Consider the following 20,904-nt stretch of genomic DNA (forward strand, 5'->3'; position numbering starts at 1 on the left):
TCCTGGAGTCTGTAATGTGATGATCATGTTTTTATCTAACAATGAGGAATACCTAAGAGTTTACACAGAGATTTATGATACGTGAGTCATTATTTTTCAAAATGCACATACTTTATGAAAATGCTACTGACAAGTATGTAATTTGGTAAGTAAAGACACACTATAATAAAAACTTGGTACTGAAAGGAATGGTGGTGAATTTTATGGTGTGTATTTCCCCCCTTAGAGGCTGTGGGTTCTAGGTTTGGCTCCTACAACAATCACTATACATTTTTAAGAGTTCATTTTAAAGTAAATGAAGACATTATAGTATTTGTATATGACAAGACTTTGTATTATCAAAGAATCCCAGACTGAGGCTTTCAGACAAGCCTGTAAAACAGTTCTCACCTTTTGAACAGGATGCTGGTGAGGGAGCGCTGGATGCTCTGTCTGACCTGGTTGTTGGGCTGAGAGGGTCTGGAGGAAGGAGCACTTGGTGCAGGAGGCACCGGCAAGTTTCGGGTTTCGCTCAGCAGTGTGGGGGCTGAAGAAGACTTCTGGCATGATGCTGAGGCTGTAACGGACGGAGGCTGAGGTCCAGACTGCTTCTTTGGTATGACGTATGTGGTCTTAGTGACCATAAGGGCCCCAGTTTCATGATGTCTGTGTGCTGGGGTGGTTGGAGACAGACGAGATTTTGCTGGGGTGGGTTGTATCGAGGGATCGGATTCTGCAGATTGTTGCTTAGACGCACCACTGTTTACTGGCTCCTTTGCTTTTTCTTGAGAGTCTCTTCGTGGTGGGGCTGGTTCAGTGACATGCTGGGAAGAGGGACCAGCATCAGTAGAGGTGTCCTCTGGAGATTTTTTTGAAGGAGTTACAGTCTCAGTGTCAGCCTCTGCCTGTTCACTGTCCTTTTTAGCTGTTAGACAAGAGAACAGCAGGGCATTTTGTGAATATGAAGAAATATAACTATCCGTGAACTGTGACATAAACCAACATGCCACAGGATATGCACATTAAGTAATTAAAGTTGCTTATTGATCAAATCTTCTATTTAATAATAGAACAAATTTATCTCTATCTAAAAAGTAGGCCTGACACTACATGACAATTAAACACGCTATAATGTTCATTGCTAATGTTGTTTATACCAGAAATGTTTGTAAACATTTGAGTAAAATGGGCCTGTATTTGGAATTTTCTTATTTGAGAAATAAACAAAAGCAGATATCCAAACTACACGTCAAACTCTGCCAACGTGCATGTGAATAAACCCGTAGAAGAAAATAACGCCATTAAGGCAGGGTGATTTTATGACTGTAAAATTATTACATGGTGCAAGGGACATAAACTGGATGACAAGCTGTAATTATTAGATGCCACAACAAACATACAGGCACATAGAAAAGCTCATAAACAGTTTGTATAAATAATGGATGTATGAACTAAATAAAAATTATATTTTATTCCATGTTATCACACTCCCCTACAATAATCAGTGAAAACATAACTGTCCTTTTTCATGCTAATTTTCAGGATTTATACAACTTGCATTAAGTATACATTAATGCTGTGTATATAATATACTAATATTAAAACACAACTTGATAAACATTAATTAATACTTTGTCTTTCTTTTTGACCAAGTGCCCTTTATTTGATTTGTTGACACACTAAAGCTATTTTCATAGTATACATTCATACTAATACTGTGTCCTAATATTACTCTACAAAGGTTAATCAGCTGGATTAAATACATAAGTGTACTTTGAGGACACAGTGTTTCATGTTCGGGAACAGTTTGGAACATTTAAATGTATGAATAGCATGACATATACACAATCGTAAATATGGACATTATTGACACTTCTTGTCCTTTTTTACAAATTGCCTGGATTAACTGAATCAAAGACTTAACATTGAATTAACACACAAAATTTGTACAAGTCAAATTTAATATGTTAAAACTTTTAATCTGCTTCACATCTTAATTTGTAAAATGTAGTTTTGTGCAGTTATATTTTTTTTCTTAATGAAAAAACAACTGAGTTCAAGCTATACAGTTAAGCATATATTTATTTCCCTCTAATCACATTTATTATTTGAGAAATTGATCAAGAAGAATTTGAGGGAATGTGATTTTTGTTTTTGTTTTTGAACTGATATTTATCATACACTGGTTTTTGTGTCTCTTAATTGTTTGGTCATGTAAGGGAGATTCACAAGAACCCGAGACTACTCTTACGTTGTGGTTAAATTCTGCACTTCTTAATTACATCTCAAGACTTTGTTGATAAAACCTCTGTAGCATTTTTACATCACTTTTATTGAGACCTAGAGACCTTGAGATGTCATTAAATAGGCTTCTTTGAACATGCATATTGCAAAGAACATCTTTTATTGTAGATGCTTTGTCAGTTAATGACTGCCTGATTTTAAATGGCTTCAAATGCTTTTAAGTTCCCAAAGATTATCATAAGGAAGCTAAAAGTGGAGGGACAAACAGGTCTGTTGTTGTTAGCTCGTCACACAGTGAGTAGTTTAAGGGCTGGCACAATATCACTGTCCCCATATGGAATAATGCTAGAGAGCAGCACTACCACAGTGATCATGTGTTCTTTGGTAGAGCTCACCACCGTTGTTCCTAGACTCCTCCAGTGACCTTCCATCAATTTCCATTGTGACCTTCACTTTTAAAACACCACTTCTGTTTAACCTTTTGTACAGTTCTCTGGGAGGTTGTAACAGGGTTCACCTTCTCTGAAATATCCTCCTGTTCTCTTTCTGCATTTTGTAAGATTTTGGAGGATATGAGTGTGGGTGCTTACTACTGGATTACTGAGGTAGCGCCAATATGTTAAGTTTTTATAGTTAAAGTCCTGTCAATGTAATTCACATTTACCTCTGACTTGAAGTTTATCCACATAGGCACACAGTTTCTCTGTTTTGTATGAGGAAGGTCAGGCACACACAATAACATAAATGTCGTCTTTTTCACTGAAGACAAGTACTGGTGTAAGGAGGCAAATCAAAGCCAAGAAGAAGATGCATTTACTTAAATACTTAAAGTCAAAAAAGCTTTCCAATGTTGAATCAATAGATGATAAAAAAACAACTACCTGCTCTTGATAATTCTTTTTTCCTGCTAATTTCTATAACCTTTACAGTTGCAAGAAAAGATATGTGAACTCTTTGGAGTGGCCCTGGTTTTCTGTATTATTTGGTCATAAAATGTGATCCGATCTTCGTCTAAGTCACAAGTATAAACAAACACAACGTGTTCAAGGCAATAACACACAAACTATTATAACCTTTTGTGCCTTTATTGAACACACCCATTAAACATTCACATTGCTGCTGGAAAAACTAAATGAATCCTTGGACTGGTCGAACCTCCATGGCTTCAGCCCAGCCGTATTCTTAGGATGTCTGGTGTGAACAGCTCTCATGAGGTCATTTCACAGCATATCTATTGGGTTTAGGCCTACGCTCTGATTGGGCCATTCTAAAAGGCAGATTTTGTTTGATGTAATTCTGTAGTAGATTTACTCCGATGCTCAGGGTCATTGTCCTGCTGCATCACCCAACTTCTACTGAGCATCAGATTGTGGAGAGCCCCCCTGACACAGTCTTGTAAGATATCTTGATAAACCTGGGATTTCATATTCCCCTATATGATGGTGAGCTGTCCAAGCCTGGAGGCAGCAAAGCAGCCCCAAATTATGATGCTCCCTCCACCATACTTCACTGTTGGGATAATGTTTTAGAGAGAGTGCTTTTCACTAGCCTTGGGGTTCACAGCCTTTTTCCAGCCTACACTGTTAATGTTTGAATGATGTATAAAATATGGACAAGAATATGACAATGATTCGTGTGTTATTAGATAAAACAGATTGCGTTTGTTTGCAATTATATTTTAGATAAAGATCTGGCCATATTTTAGGAAAAATTAATACATAAATGCGGATAATTCCAAAGGGATTCACTTACTTTTTCTTGCAATTGTGATTGTAAATCTCACAGACACAGAGATGTTATTTTTAGTTCCGTGTCCCTGGGTACCATCTCAACAAGGAAAAATGTTAACATCAGAAAATAAGGTTTCTGTTGCCACAGTCCATTTTCACCAACACACCCTAAGTAGATCCAGCTCAAACGTGGAATTTATATCTGCTTGACTATGTTTATAAAGGGTTTGTATTTTAAAATATAGTTGGGGAAATTGGGATGAAGGATTCAATTTACACATATCCTCTATTGCAGCTTTGATGTGGAAAATAGAACAACACAAAAATGTTCTTTTATATATCTGGATGTAAATAATGTATATATTGTAACAACAAAGACTTAAAGAGATATACTACATAATCAGAGTGCCATTGAGAGAAAGTGAAAGAATGGAAATTGCCATGTAAAAAAACTATTCATAATGCATTATGTTTATAAAATATGATACCTCTCTGGATGATGCATTTCAAGTCCTCCTTGACCACTCAATGCCAGGGAAATACATATTTTGATATACATATTTATGACTAGTTATCTACATCTTAAGGTTCAAGTTGTTTGTGTGAGCACATGAGCAGTTAGCCATAAATAGACTTAGACGTCCTTGATCATGTTTGCATATAAATACCTCTGTCTGCTACACCTGTCAATGAAAAGAACAGCAAAGAGAGGCACAATTTCACCAAGTGTGTAGCATCAAGGGGTTTTCTCCAACAAAGCCAGAGCAACGATCATTATTTGCAGCATCAGTGTCATTACTTCATCACATGCATCGTAAACTGTTACCAGCAGATGCAGCGAGACCAGAGTAAACACTGTAGAAGCTGTGTGGTATGGACTGGTAGCCTCATTCATCACACGCCAAGTGATTTAAGATTTATGGTCAGTTTCTGACAGGTGGTAAAGGCTTTAGAAAAAGCCAGCATGGTGAAGATGAACATGGGAGGATGGGATGTTGTGGGCTAAGTTTCTGCTTACATGCTGTATAGGCACTGGGACACAGTTGTGTAAGTTACCTTTTATTTATTCCTGTAAGGAGAATCATCCTCTGCATTTTACCCCTTAGAACTATTTAGGAACAGCGTGCAGCCACAGTGCAGCACCTGGTTACCAACTCCAGATCTGAGGTCAGTGACTTGGTCAAGATTATGTGTTGTATTGTTACTAGTAACATGGATGTCTGGGAGGCAACAGCGCACCCACAACAACCTGTACAAACACAGAGACACCATGCAGCTGTGGAAGATGGGACATTTGGCTAACCGCTGAGCCATAGAGCCACGACTTGCTGTACATGTGTGTATAGATGTGAGGTGTAATTCAATGTTGAGCCCTCTGGAGTGAGCAAAATTCATTGTGACATCTCCGATGTGATGTGCCCACTCAAACCAGCTTTTTATGTAAATGCTCATATTTATTACAGAGGCACTGGGTTAGGATTGAGTTGAAATCTTGCTCTTTGCTTCCAGTGTACTTCATAGTATTCCTGACAGGCTAACAAGACTGGGGCAGTGTCAAGGCAAGCTCTAACTCAATAAATGAGGACTAATTCTGCACAAAACAATGTAGATAAAAAAAAACAACAAACAAGGACGCATACTAAAATTGTGAATGATCGAGGTTTAATGCGTCATCTGGAGGAACTTCCCTTTCTGCTTTAGGCCACCTACAAGCAGACCGACCGACTATGAATGAATGAAAAAATGAATGGCTTAACTATTGAATGGAGTAAGGAGGAAAAGAAGGAAGGAACAAATATGCAAGTGAGCCACTTTTTGCATCTGAGGTAAAAAATTAAGAACCTTTATTTAAGCACTGTTATGCTAAAGTAACTGTGTGTGTGTGTGTGTGTGTGTGTGTGTGTGTGTGTGTGTGTGTGTGTGTGTGTGTGTGTGTGTGTGTGTGTGTGTGTGTCATTCAAAGTGAGGAAGAAACAAAAGCATCCGTCTCAGTGAGTAAATGTGGTCTCAAGGTATGATGCCCTCATTCAGACCCTGTCAATGGTCAATCAAGAAAAATCTCGGGACACCTCTTTTAATCGTTCCAAATACACATACTTTACCTATGAAACTACTGTGCATAATCATACAATCAAGAATATCTCGTCTCTTTTTAAGAAATATTTAGAGCAACCCAACAAGTAAAACAAAATCTTTAATATTCTTGCAGTACTCACAGACTGACATGCAGCATCTTTATTCAGGGTATTTGTGATGAAGCTTTGGTAAAAGTTTAATGAGGAAGATCTTTTCTTTCTTTATTCTTCTTGCTCTAATCTTCTCTGTCACTTCTGTTTTCCCACACTGTCCAAGTACCAACATTCACAATTCTGACATCACCATGTCTAGCCAGTTATCTTTCTTGGGGCCAATTGCCACTAGAAACGCTGTTCTTTGAACATCATTGCAATTCTGTCACTCTGTTTTTCAGACCTACTATTATGCAACCCACCACATCCCCATGACCACCATTACCTCCAGGATGTTCTAGGAGAGTCAACTAAAAGTTTCCATCAACCACCTGCCGACCTCACTCCACTGCCACCAGCGTCTGGACTTCGGGGAATCTGTCCCCTCTCTTATCTTGATATATATATACACTTCGAGTTGATCTTTCCTAAATTAACTACAATATATTCTCTAGGCACATTACTGCTGTTTTCTTAGCTCACAAGATTTACATATATGGTGAGAATGAAAGATGACTAGGCTGTGAAACAGTGTTCAGAGTATAATAGCTTTGCTCTAATTATTATGCTCTATCTGTAATGAGATCTTGAAAAACCGCAAACATCATCCCCATACTATCTAATTTTTCATTTTTATTGTAGCACTGTAGTCTTTTCCTGTTTTTCATAACTTCTGCGTGTCCCTGCTTTAAGCAGCCATTTTCTCCGCTGCAGGAGAAACCTGTAAGCTCCATTAAAGCCTCTATTCTTTCTCTGAACAACGGTTCATGTTAGAAGCAATCTTAAGGACTAAGGTGTTTCATAAACCCAGTATCTATTCTTAAGTCCTGTCATTTACTCACATTTTTTCAGAGATATTCTCTTAAAAACCAAAATAACTGACTGAACGTCACCACCATGACCTGGAAACTTTGAGATTACATTTTTTTCAGTCCTCTGATGCTAGTGATAAAAATTATTGTAATAACTGGTAACATCTCACCACTACACCTTGTTTTCTGACATTTACTAATCGGAATTTCCTTGTAATGACTGTAGGTACTTTGCCTGGTTTCAGCCCTCTGAATCACTGCTCATATCTCAGATTGGTTCAGTGAAATGAAGTGGTGATTTGGTCTGATTGTCAGTTAAGTAGGCACTAACAAATCCAAGCACTTCACTTAGGTCTTTCTGATCTGTAATGTCAACTTTGACATGCCTTCCTTTGCACAAAGCCAAACTTTACATTAAGATTGAATTTGCCTGAATTCAACTCAGTCATGGATCTATACTTCCGCTCAACATACGTATACACTTCATAATCACTGAACCAATCATAATGGAACATTGTAATAACGTCAGTTGTCAGGTAAACTGATTCTTTTTTTTCCCCAAAGGTCATTCACCATGCCTTTTTATGTTTCGTGTGTCTATCCCCAAATTTGGGATATTTTGCAACAAAGATCAAACGAATACATAGCTAAAAAGACAATATAAAACACAGCCTTGTTTGATATATATTAAGGCAGCAGACATTACCACATTGCTAGTTCATTTATCACAGAATGAAAGGAAAGAAAAAAAGGTGTCCTTGGATAAGTAAGATGATACTGACTGAATTTCTTACTACAAAAACTATTTAAAAGTAGTGTTATGCACTATATATTGTATGATATTTAACTGTAGTTAATTTTCCCATTCTGAAATCTTGTCTTGCAGAAAATTTGCAGATATTATGATCGTGTATGGCTGCTGTAGTTACATAATTGAAATCGTTAGTATGATAGCATTGTTAATATATTTTATTTTACACATTATTTACCACGGGCAGACTTGTTTGAGTGTGGTTGCATGGACAGTTGGGGCAAAGTCTTTTGCACAAAGATTTCAACAAAAGGTATCAAGGTCCACAAGGTCGCCATTTCTCTCACTTTAGCTCTGTATTTGCTCAGTTGCTTGCATGTTTTAACATATTTACCTAAAATGGCAATGACTACAGTATGTGAAAATGTACTGGAGGTTTCTATTATTTTCCTTAGTTTTAATGTTAAGTGTCTGGTTATAGCTTATCAAATGTGCAGACATAAATAAATAAATAAATAAATAAATAAGCTTTTCAATTTCAAAGTTTCATTCCAGCTCTAATTAACCCAAAGTTAATTGTAAACATGCATGACTTTGATTTATGTGATCTTTTGAAAAAGAAAAGAAAACTTCACTGATGGCTGTTATTTTTAGATAAAATCCACTTTAAAACAAAAAATATAGACAGTAAATATTACATATTAGACAATTTAATATTTATAAAATAAAACATCCTCATTCCAAGGTGAGAACCCCAGCTGTTTTTCAGCATATGTAAACGCTTTTCCACAAAGCGTCAATAGTCTGCAGGATTTTTTTTTTTTTTTCAAACATAAAGCCATCATGTGATTTCACTGTCTAAACACCTTAAGTATTCAGGATGAAAATCTGTTGACATTTCACCCTCTGAGGCAGATGACTCCTGAACTGGATCTCTTCAGTGTTTTTACTTTAACTGAACTGTTTGTCCATAGAGGCGTAGTTGGGCATTTTGGGAAATGTATTTGCTTTCCTGCCGAGAGCTACACTGTATGAACTGCAACTTATATTCTTTGGCATAAATAACACGTACGTGTTGTTCGGTTTTAAAAACTTAAATTATCAGCACGTGAAGTAAAAATTGAAATTGTGCCAACAAATTAAGCTAATCTCTTATTCTAACAAAAGTGAGGGAGTCCTGATAACTTAGTATCTTAATCTGTGATTCATTACATATATAGCTGAAATCAATGCCACTCTCATATCTACCTGGTAAATATTAGGCTGCAGCTTGAACATTATCTTATCGGGGGGAAACAGCTAGCCTGGCTTTGTCCAAAGGTAACAAAATTAACCTACTAGCAGCTGTAAAGCTCAGTAATTAACACATAATATCTTGTCTTTTTCCCAAAATGTAGAACCTTTCCTTTAACAACTTGGTGATTTTTTTTTCTCCTTCATTTTATTACTGTTTCAAACACTTGTCTAAATCTCTCTATAAAAGACTTTTAAATAATGTGTCTGTGACCTTTTATAAAATGACAGATTCTTCAGTTTTAATTTCTTTTGATTCCTGTATCTTTGTTCCCTTGCTAGCTGAGAACAGGTTTACGTGGGGAGCATAAGAAACTTCATCACCACACAGGCCACTGAAGGGAATACAGCAAGGAAATACAAGTTGGTTAGACTCCTATTTACTCTCAAAGGGCAAGCCATTAGTCCGTTCATGACGATATGAGTCACAATATATACCGTGCCATGTGGTTTACAGGGGATTTTACCTCAGGGGCAACTCACTGTAAGGACAGATCACAGTAGGAGAGTCTGTATTTGTCAAGATGCTGCACTTAAAGTGCAGTCACAATTATCCATCAAGCTGAATAGTTGGTACATACTTGGTTGGTGCTTTGAGAAACACTGAAGTGAAGTTTTGAGGTAGTACTGTATGTATTTATGCCATAAATGACTGGTGGGTGATATATTAAGTGGATTTTATGTACTCCATGAACAATTCACAACTTTAGAAAACACGGCAAACACTTCAAATATGGTGAAACATTTTTGTAATAGCTACTGTGGCATATAATTGTGTTGAATTCTCTATAATTCAACAACACTAAAAGTTGATATTAAACTACATTTCTTGTGGAAAATGAGAATTCCAGAGATAAGTCTAAGAATAATATTTGGTAAGACATATTTTGAGTTACTTAATTTGTTATGAAGTTACACAAGGGACAAACAAAAAATACAGCGGCATAATCTCTGACAAACTGTGAAATACTGTGAATGTCAGCAGTGTTTTCCCTTTAGCTGCATGTTATTTGTTTGGCCAGTAGAGGGTGCTCGTGTTTTACGATTAAATGCTTGAGACATTGAGGTACTGAAATGATAAAAGTGTTGGAAAAGAAACATGCTGAGGGAATACAAGCTTTGAGAGCATGAGATGGAGAAACGGTAGTAATGAGATTTAAGATGCAACAAAGAGCTTTTTGGAGCTCCAATCGAAAATTAAAGATAGATTTTAGCTAAAACCTGACATTACTGGCAGCACCTCTCATAGTAAATACCTGTTTTTCTCTGACATAAGACTCTTTCTAAACTCGCTTCTCATACTTGTCAAAGCTAAAGATTACCAGTATGCATTGAACCAAAGTGCCAAATATCAGTTAATATCCAAGACCAACATTTTACTGCTGTGAACACTGTAACCAAATCACAGAAATCTTATGCCTTTCTCATGCCACATACGCTACATCATGCAGTCACACTGAACTCAAGCTCAACAAAAGGAGTCCTGCTGTATAATCTTGAAGGAAATTAAACTTACACTAAGATAGAAATAGTTTAATCAATAATACATTCAATGATACATTTTGTCTAACCTTGTGGCTAAAAACAGACCAAAAGGTTACCTTCAAGGTCTCTGTAATACTGAAATCCAATGTAATGTACCATGATAACAAATGTTTGCGTATGGGAAGTGATCCCAGTGAACTCAGAGAGCGTCTCACCAAACCATCATATATATGAGAAGATTAGGCATTTGCAAGTTGTTTGAATACCACAAAGCAAGCATTGTACTTGTGACATTTCTTCAGTGGAGTGGGGTGAAACTCTGACACTGAGTTTGTTTCAGAAGTAAAGAAAAAAATGTAAAAAAAATTTAAAAATGGACAAAACACCAGCACGCAGTGAGAGCTGCACACAGAACCGAATGGTTTTGCCTGATGTAGTTTATGACCTTGCCATCATAAAACTGTGGAACTCTCAGAACAATCCATTAAATTATATGCACAGAGCAACACAATTTTGATTATTTGAAAAGTCACAACTGCTGGTTTGGAGCTTCCGCAATCAGGAAATTTGTCCGTTGTCTTAAATAATTCGGTAATTTAAGACAACTGACAAGACTGTCAGGAAAGATTGTGGGAAGACTGTATCAGAACATTAGACTTTGTCCCTTCCAGTGACTTCAGACCAGTCACGGCCCAACATGGCTTTTTCAAACATGTTGAGCATCATTGTGTGCTTGTGTTGTGTGACGCAGAACGTGATTCCCCATGAGTCAAGTGTGACAGTGATCCTGGAAATAAAGTTCAAGATTTCAACCAAAGGCAGAGGACAAAGACAATGAAGAAGAAAATAGTTGCTTTTTGCAAAAACAACTCCCACTGACAGTTTAGACGAAATGCCCCCAACTCCATTTTGTTCCGAGCCAAAACTATATAAAAAATACAGTGATTATGGTTCTAAGTAAATGAATTGAATATCAGTTGTCTGTGGTTTTGATGTATGAACTACCCAATAACTTCTTATGCACTGTTATCTCTATTACCTCCGCCAAGGAGGTTGTGTTTTCACCCGTGTCTGTTTGTTTGTTTGTTTATTTGTCAGCAAGTTTACACAAAAACTACTGAACCGATTTGCATTGGACTTCCTTTCATTTAGTATTCTTATCTGCCGTTTAGGCTTCATAATTGTTAGTTTTCATGTTGTCTTCTTTCCATGTTTTAGGAACAAGTGTCATTATGAAAAAAAGGTTTAAAAAAATGCAAAGTCAATCCTGAGTGTTTCACCAAAACAACACTTGAATCAGGAAATCTTAAATTTAGTGACAATTACCTAGAAGTAGTTATGATTTCCTGGTATACTTTACATACAGGAACACTTGGAAGCGAAAATAAGGCATGCTGTTCTTTTGACAAGATAAAGAGGAAAGTCAATATTGGCTCTGTTGTAATCCATCACAATCTCAAAGTAGATGATTAAAAACAAACTATATCCCTCTACATCCTAAAAATGGGCCCTTGCTAAAATGAAAAATAAAAGCAAAAAGAAAAAGATTCATTTACTGCTTATTGTATAGACGCTTTGATCAGTCTTGTTTTTATGCAAGATATCTGTTGAAGGGTGAAGTTATTTTTTGATGTGGTGTGATTGTTCTACATTTCTCCCCACTAATAGTGAAAGTTAAAAAACACAGGTGGGAAAACTGATGGGTGGTTATCACTTAAGGAAACTTTCAACCCACAGATGTAGGCGTTCGAATGCAAAACTTTTGCTTGTGTATGAGAAAAAATAAAAACTATCCTGTATAAGTATTATTTATTCTAGGAAATCCTATCTAGAAAATGCACATTTTCCAATGTGGTGAACAAAACTCATTCATTCCCATGACTATTCATCATGTGCAGCTCATCTTCTTTAACCAAACGAAATGGTTATATCTGCTTAGTTTTTTTTAAAATGATTATTTAAGGTTATGTTTTGTCAAGGTGCACTAGTCACTTTGAACATCTAAAAATTAAGGAAATTTGTTATCCGAGACTATGTGGAAATAGTGTTTTCTACAATATATACTAATGGAAAAAAATAGGGAAGTATAGCTGTAGGTTGTATGTTTGACAGAAATATGTCTTAAGCTTTACGACCAGCAATACAGAAAGGCACCAAAACTGGCGACATGATATTGACATTGAGGATCAATGGGAGTTCTCTGAGGTCCAGCAGGATAAATATGCACTCGTGTCATTTTTAAAAATACCCTAGTTTAAAGTTCAGATCGCTCTAAGATAAATGCCACACTTAGTTTCCTGAGTTCCATGATGTCATGTGTTGCAGAGATGAGATTGTGCAGCAACTCATCATGTGCGCCAACGCCACCGTTCATCAGGAGAAAACCTCTGTTCACCAGGCCACATCTGCCATGAGGACTGCTGGTTAGCAGATGCTGTCTCAGCCTGTAACATCTCCTGACCCCAACCCCATTGAGAACCTGTGAGGCACCCTGCAACACAACAGCTGGGGACGTCACCTCTTCCTACCAACAGCCAGCAGCTTAGGGTCTAGCACCTCATAGCTGCACATTCAGAGGCTCATTGGCTCCGTGAGGTCTCAAGCAGAGGCGGCTGCAACAGGGGGTCACCCAGGGTACCGATGGACTGCTGTATGACAACTGGGTTTGTTTGCCTGTTGTTTATCTTCATTATTTTATTTTTATCTTATTGTAGTGATATATTTCTTTTTGCCATCAGCATATATCAAGACTTATTCAAACTCCTAGTATTTTGATATTTTTATCCACAAGTCCTTAGCTTATGTGAAAAGTCTGATGACACTTTGAAATGATCTTTGAAACTTATGCTACCACTCCAATAATAACTGTAACCTAAGCTTTTTTCAGTGGAACAACAACTTTATTAGAAAGAAGTTCTATTAACAACAGGTGTGTGAATTGGAGAAAGTAAATGTGGGACGTTGAATATACATGCTGTTGTGTCTTTTTGAATGTCAAATTGTTTGAGCACCACAAGCAAATTTTGTTCACCCCCATTTTACTGGGGTGGCAGCAAAAGATTTCATGGGCAATTTCACGGGCAATTTCACATACAAGATGTTTGATTAGAAGAATTAAATACATAAAAATTGGGTGCTAATTAAAATATACTATATGGCCTTGCTGTGACTTTACAAGAATGAAAGTTTAGGTTTCAGTTTTGTGTGTAATGGGCCTGTTCCACTAAGCCAGTTAACTGGATAACTGAGCTAAGCAAAACCTGAAAGAAGCGATCAGACCCTGGCTTCCTGCATCATGAAACAGGCTCCTAACTGTCATTGGCCTTGTTTTGCTACCATCTCTTCATGTGTGACACAGTTAACATGCAGGACTTGTGTTCCTATTTGGGGAAGGGGCAGGGGTCCTTTATAAATCCTTTCCGAGCTGTCAAACTTGACTTCAGATATGTCCACAACATTTACTAAAGCGATTTTTATGTGTCAATTTTTACGCAAGACTAAAGTGAGTGATAAGGCAATGCGCCTTCTGCCTTTTGTCAACCTAAACTTATTAGTGATGCCAAATTTCTGGGCTGCATGGTACTGACATATTGACCATTCAGTTCGCTGAAAGAATATTATCATTGAATTTTATAGAACTGAAAAAGTGAAATTCCACTCTAGTTGACTAGTTGTACAGGTTGGGAAAAGGGGAGTGGAAGCTGACCTGGTTCAGTGCTCAAGGCAAACCACAAAAAGTATAAGTATAGCAAAACCTAGATGTTGTTTGCTGTTGTCTCTGTGTTTTGTATGACTATATAGAGAAATGTGGAGGTTTTGCTGCCAGTACTTCACATACTTAAAGGTGCCCTGTGGAGATTTCTTTTTTGTAAACAAACAAAAGTTGTTTACATTCAGTGTTACTCACCAAAACACACTGTGTGTATCCTTGGGGTCTAACAAATGTGATGAATGCCTCTCCTTCCTCATAAAACATTTAAAAAGCCGATTTTTAAATATTTTAAATCCAGTATTATTTACATCCATATTTACTAGCTTGCAGTCTTCTTCTCTGCCTTTTCTGGCGCATTGCAGCATACTTGCGTATTACTGCTCCCTGTTGATCAGAGGAATAGTGTGAAACAATTGGTCGGACTGTGCTTTGCATCACCCCGTGTGCACAGGTGCATGTGCGCCTGTGTGTGTGTCTGAGACAAACTAAATAGGAACCACGTAATAGAAAAACAGCTCCATATCAGTAGTAGAGGTCAAACACTCCACAGGGAATCTTTAATATGTGGGTCTTTCTTTCTTCTTCTTTGGTTAGCATTAGCGGTCCTTTACAGTTTCTTTCCTAGCAGTCAAGTTTGAGGTTACATTTGTAAAATACTTTGGAAATATGGCATTTTTTATAATTATGTTTAGGTTTTACACTTCTGAATTGAAGTGAGGAATAAAAAAACGTGCCTGCTGCGCTCTTTTTAACCTAAACCTATTAGTAATGCAAAAATCGGAACCATTATTTCACTGAAGAAGCATTATCATTTCATTATGCTTATGTGTATCTGCAGCAAATCAACGAAGTATAACACAAAAAGCAAATCTGCTGTCTGTTGTATTTACCTTTATGCTGTAAAGGTGTTAGTGAAAGTACGGTGTATTAGTGAGTAGGTGAAGTTGTTCTGTTGTGCAAATTTGAAGTCCCGCACTAGTTATAATAAGTGTCAGTGCTCAAAGGAAACCACAGAAAGTATTATTTTTATAAAAAATAATAAAGATGTTTTATAACAACAAATGATGTTTGCTGTTGACTGTTTGTACGAATATATGAAGACATGGATGTGTATTTGAATGTGTAAGCAAATCTGAAGGGGATACGGGTTCAAAATGTCAGAAGTATGGGTGTATTCATGTGGTTTGATCTATAAGAAAATAAAGAGTAAATCAAGTAGACTTCCTTAAACACTATTCCTGCACTCAGTTACTAAAAAGATGCCTATCCTCCACAAAAGTCCCACAACTCCTTCATCTCTTGACTTTGTAGGCATGTATGGTGAACTGTAAGCGGTTTCTTCATTTGCAGTACAATGAGGACTTTTCTCTGAGGAATGGAGCATTTTACTGACGAAGGCCCCGTGACACTTCAATATCATCTTCATGGAAATGTGACAACAAATCTCCTTTTCACTGTTGAATGGAGTCCGGGTGGAACCTTTTCCTAGCATCTGCACTGATGAATCCTCAAGTCCCCTCTGCGTCTTTGCAGCAGCAAGAAGTCAATTCCTCCTCTTCCTCTTCCTCCTCCTCCTCCTCCTCCTCCACCTCCTCTATACCAGATGCCCAGTCTCTATTCATACAGGATCCTATCCAATATAATATTGGTGTGTATGTGTAACGGCCAAGAGTGTGTGTTTGTGTGCTGAGTGTTGATGGTTAAGGCACGGTAAGTTGCAACATCAAGAGAATTGATGTAAAAACAAGTGTTCCAGGTATATCAGACCTGGAAAGTTGTTTGAGCGTGACACAGGTGCACGGAAAGTTGTAACATGTTGTATGTTGTATGTAATGAAGTGCATTTCATGGATTAAGTGCAGAAATTAGTTCAATTCACTCACGCATCCTTTTATGCGACTGCCAAAATAAATCAGCAAGGTATTGGAGGCATCAAACTGCTGTTTCAAAATGAATCCTACATTTTTAAAGCTTTTGCATCCTTACTTCCTGGCACTTCAACACTGTGGTCCTTCTTTTAAAAAATGAGCAACTTAGAGAAAACCATTAGGTTAGAGCACAACAACGTCATAAAGGAGGCTTCCCAAAACCAGTGTATTCAATGGTACTGAGGAGTTGCGAAAGTTTTGATGTGTGGGATTCTCAGTTTGATGCCTCAGAGGAAGATATCCTGAGTGCTGTGGCTATGATTTTAACTTTCTACTGTTGAATCAGCTGTAGAAAAACTATAGCAGGTCCGCACAGTCTTTAATATGGTTGACTAACAAAAGAAGCCTACTTTTCCACATCACCTGGAAAACATGTGTTGCATGCTGTCATCACTGTTTAGAAAAGTTAATGCTATTCTTCCACTTTGTAAAATGGTAAGCGTCAATCAACAATCTTTACTCAGCTGTGTTTGATTTGAGGTTCAAGACCTTGTCTAAAAGAATAGCTTCACTAAGATGTGTATTCCATTTTAATAAACACAAGCTCTTGGGTATTGACCTCCTTCAGGCATGTCGTATGTAGTCTGTAATACAATAAAGTGTGCAGACTGTGCTATGTATAATATCTAGTATGTAATAAAACAGTGTGTGCCCAGCCGAATCCGCAAAGCTTTTCTTTTTTATCAATGTATAACCCTCTGTCCAGCACCTAGCAAAGCTCTTTAGCCAAAATCACAGTGGCAAGTAATAGTTGTGTCTTTTAACTGATCTTCAAGGTTCGTTCTTGACAAACAGTTTGACAAAAAAAAAAAAAAAATCTTATCACAAGGACTCTAAATGTCTACACATCTGCAAAGGGAGTTTAGAAGTTCAAACTTTTTGGAATATCTGATTTTAAAGTTGGTAAAACTGATGTTAAGATTTTGGAGACAATGATGTAAAAATAAAGATTTTTTCAGTTATTAATATGATATATATATATGTGTGAACATCTTCCTGTCGGCCAACAGACCCTAAACCTTTACTCTCAAGTCCTGTTGAAGTATTCAGGCCGGCAGCTTGGTTCATAGTACAAAGCATGTTTCCAGAATAAGAGACTCTTGCCAAAAGTGACATTGTGTTAAGCCTTCCTTTTTACCAACTAAAGCTTCTTTGAACATTTGTTCATCATTAAGTTATTGTCATGTATGTTTTTCAGGGAGAACCTTTGAGTTTGGAAAAGACCTCAGGCAAACTGAACATGGTAGCGGAGTTTGAACAAATGGATACCAAACCTGGTAAAGCACCCTGCCTACCAAGCACCACCCTACACACACACGGTTGGCGTGGTGTTCATTAAGTGTTTTCCAGTTATGAGACTGGGTTAAATGAGTGTGTTTTGTTGAATACTGGAATCCTGACTAGTCAAGACTGTTTCAGAAAAACATTTTGGACATTTAGATTCAGCAAAGGAACTATAAAAGTGAACATACTTACCCACTGCTGACCCCTGCTACTTATCAGTCATCCCAGAGAGAGAGAGTATGTGTATGAGTGTGTGCATGCTTGTTTAAAATACTGCACTGATTCAAAGAGGGAGGAAAATCTGTAATGCCAATAGAGGCAATTTGTGCACAGTGTTTGAACTGCTGTATGATTTGAATGTGTACGAGTAGTGAATGGTACATACACGCTGTGTATAACTTAGATGATGGTATGGAAGTAGCCTGAACTTCTGTGAGACTGGGGTCACAGGCTAATGGAGATGCAGCCTCCTTATTTCCTCCATCATCTTCCCTTATGTCCTCCTCTTCACCTTCTTCCTCAGCTTTTCCTGCTAACCTCTTAGACATCCTACCCAACCGCTGACCCTGTGATGAAAATAATTGCACAGGTCAGAAATAAAGCTTACTTAAAGCTTTTGAGTTTTAGACTTTGGTTTCACATTAAATCAGACACACACTATGGAAAACATCCAAAAAAATAAATATTACCTATACACCTCAAACATCTGTCTCAGTCTCCATGTTTAAATACCTTACCTTTGCAGTGGGTCTGGCAGTGGCAACTTTTCTCTGTGTCCGTCCTCTGGACTTGGGCACCTTAGGGCCAGAAAGTGTCTTCATAGTGACGGCAGCATGCTGAAGGATGCAGTCAGTGCCACAGTAAACAGAGTCCGGTAGGGCTTGTTTGGAGCACCTGGGTCCAATACACAGGGGAAGAGAGCTGTCTGTCTCCATCTCAGCTTCTGGTTCAGGCTCTGGCCTCATCACAGGAGCCTCCTCCCTCTCCTCCTCCACCTCCACCACAGTCTCCTGAAAACCGATTCTCATCTTAGACCCAGAGAGCAGACTTCCTTAATGCAAATCAGCCATTGACTAATAATGCAAATAATATACTGTGTTGATTTATTACATAGTTACGGTCACACGGGAGTGATAAATTTTCAACCTAAAAACTAACTACAGCTGCAAACAAGCTGAAAAGCAATTTTTATTCTTTTATTCTGACTAAGACCAATGAGCCATCTGGAGATCACTGGCAATCCAAATGAAATTTTAACCTTGAGGGCTTGCTGTTCCTCACGCCCCTCCCCTTCTTCACCAGAAGGACTTAGTGTCACGCATTCAGGAAAGCCAGGCTCAGGCTCTGGCTGAGGATAAGGCTCAGACTGAAGTTGCTTCTTGGTCGTGCAGGGGGGGCAGATATACTCTTGCCCTTTCTTCTCCATTTTACGGCCCTGTGTCTCACTGATACCAACGCAGTCGCCATGGAACCACTCCTGGCAACTGTCACAGCAGATCATGAACCTAAAAGCAGCAGTGAACAAAAAAGCAGTAATGAGGAAGTGAAACTGACAGATGGTTCAGGTATGCAAACCTCCGAAAGAACAGCACAGCCCCAACGGATCTTGTAACCAGCAATGATCATGTACCTTTTATTATGCTTTTGTCGGCAGATGCAGTACAGACCATTGGAGTCATAACCTTCAGTGTCCGATATGCTTGAATACTCTTCTGCATTCTTATCGTCTTTCTTCTCCTCCTTCTCCTCCTCCTCTTCCTCCTCCTCCTCCTCCTCCTCTGGTGCATCATCATACTGGCCAGGGGTTACATCAGTAATCTGGTCTAAATCAGTGTCTATGATTATGCAATCTGAGCTTGATTGCTGTGCAGGACTCAGGGTGATATGAGAGTGAGCAGGTGATATCTCTATTTCAGCACAACTGTGTGGATCAATTTCCTCCTCTTGCAACTGCTGCTGCTGTTCAGATGCATTAACAAACATCACCTCATCATCGTCCACATCATCTGTAATGCCTGACTGAAGCTCCACTGCCCTGCCCCTCCCTCTGCCCCTTCCCCTCCCTTTTCCCCTACCTCTTCCTCTGCCTCTACCCCTTCCTCTGGCCTTTCCTCTTCCACCCTTTCCCCCTCTAGCTCTTGTGTCTCCCTGCCTGGCTTTAGATGCCAGCTGCTCCTTAATTTGTATCAGAGTCATTTCATCACTGTCCTCTTCTTGACTAGAGATCAACACAGCTTCATCTGTTTCTCCTCCTGCAGCATTGTCAGGAGCAACCGGCTGCAAAATTTCCATGTCATCAGCAGATTCCATATTATCAAGCACCTCAGTTTCATCTGTTGGCTGTGGAGGAAGGGCCTCGATGGCATCAGTAGCTTCCAAAATGTCAGGGGCTCCCAGTGCATCTGGCATGGCCATTGACAAGCCCTCATTCCCGCCAAGCAGTGAGAAGGCAGTGTGGAAGGCAGACCCAAAATCCTGCCATAAACTGGGGTCAAGGCTCCCTCCTACAGAAACTTCTGAGGCTGACTTGCTCTCCTCTGATGTAGGCGAGGATGGAGAAGACCACTCGAGATCATCTATAACGCTCCTAGTTGTGCACGTAGCTTTCTGGGTGGCGCGCGTCTCTGTAGTGGTCTGGGGTGTCTGGTTGGTTCGACGACTTCTGCCTCTCCGTACAAGAGGAGGGCTGTGTGTTAGGTCTCCAACTTCTTCCATGAACTCCCTTCTTGCAATGGTTGTCCGCCTGAAGCCCCAGGACTTTTTAACCTGTGACAGGGTCGGCCTAACACTCGACTCTGCCCCTTCTGCTTGGCTCGTATGTTCCTCTATAGAAAAACAGGAACACAAAGAAATTAACATCATGAGAACCAACATCTCTTTCATGTCCATCTACAGCTAGAGTCTCTCCCCTGAAGTAATTCATAGATTGAAGAATCTGTTTTACCTGTATTATTATCATCTGTGATACTGTTATCTTCCACTGGGTCCATACTGACATCCATAGGTAACAAGGCTGTCAAAACACAGAGGATATAATTTGTTACTATACAATCTTAAAGTAACATTAACTATTGGTAAATTGGATTAGCCTTAATGAAGAAAACAAAGGTACCTCTACAACCAATGAGGACATTCAAAGTGTCACTTCACTTGTCTCTCCATGTATCTGGGTAAATTAGGGAGGGAAAATGAACCAAAGCATTCACAGTAGCTTATGGGTGATTATTAATCCACAAACACATGGTTTAAGAAATACTGCCTGCTGTGAGTGATGGCACTTATGGCCAGTCATTCCATTTTGAAAGTTTAATTTAAAAAAATAAACTATATTCAAAAACTCGTACCTGTAATACATGCACATATGCTCTCAATTGCTATTTCATTAGAGACATCAACCTAAATCTAATGGGGTCTAATAGACCATCCCCTGTAATAAATCATACCTTAATAAAAGTTATA

The 20,904-nt window shown here is 38.4% G+C and overlaps 1 protein-coding gene across 1 annotated transcript in view; it reads right to left on the reverse strand.

Moving 5' to 3' along the window:
* LOC120803802 overlaps window positions 1–20,904 on the reverse strand; it is a 36,676-nt gene that overhangs the window by 12,766 nt on the left and 3,006 nt on the right. Inside the window, exons 2-8 of the mRNA XM_040152721.1 lie at window positions 20,558–20,611; window positions 20,390–20,458; window positions 19,076–20,270; window positions 18,704–18,950; window positions 18,183–18,455; window positions 17,831–18,011; window positions 391–904 (exon numbers count right to left, since the gene is read on the reverse strand). Coding sequence (XP_040008655.1) covers window positions 391–904; window positions 17,831–18,011; window positions 18,183–18,455; window positions 18,704–18,950; window positions 19,076–20,270; window positions 20,390–20,447 — 2,468 coding nt within the window. The 5' untranslated portion in view covers window positions 20,448–20,458; window positions 20,558–20,611. The remainder of the gene's footprint in view (window positions 1–390; window positions 905–17,830; window positions 18,012–18,182; window positions 18,456–18,703; window positions 18,951–19,075; window positions 20,271–20,389; window positions 20,459–20,557; window positions 20,612–20,904) is intronic.

The sequence above is a fragment of the Xiphias gladius genome, chromosome 18 (assembly GCF_016859285.1).
Source record: "Xiphias gladius isolate SHS-SW01 ecotype Sanya breed wild chromosome 18, ASM1685928v1, whole genome shotgun sequence".
Classification (NCBI taxonomy): Eukaryota; Metazoa; Chordata; class Actinopteri; order Istiophoriformes; family Xiphiidae; genus Xiphias; species Xiphias gladius.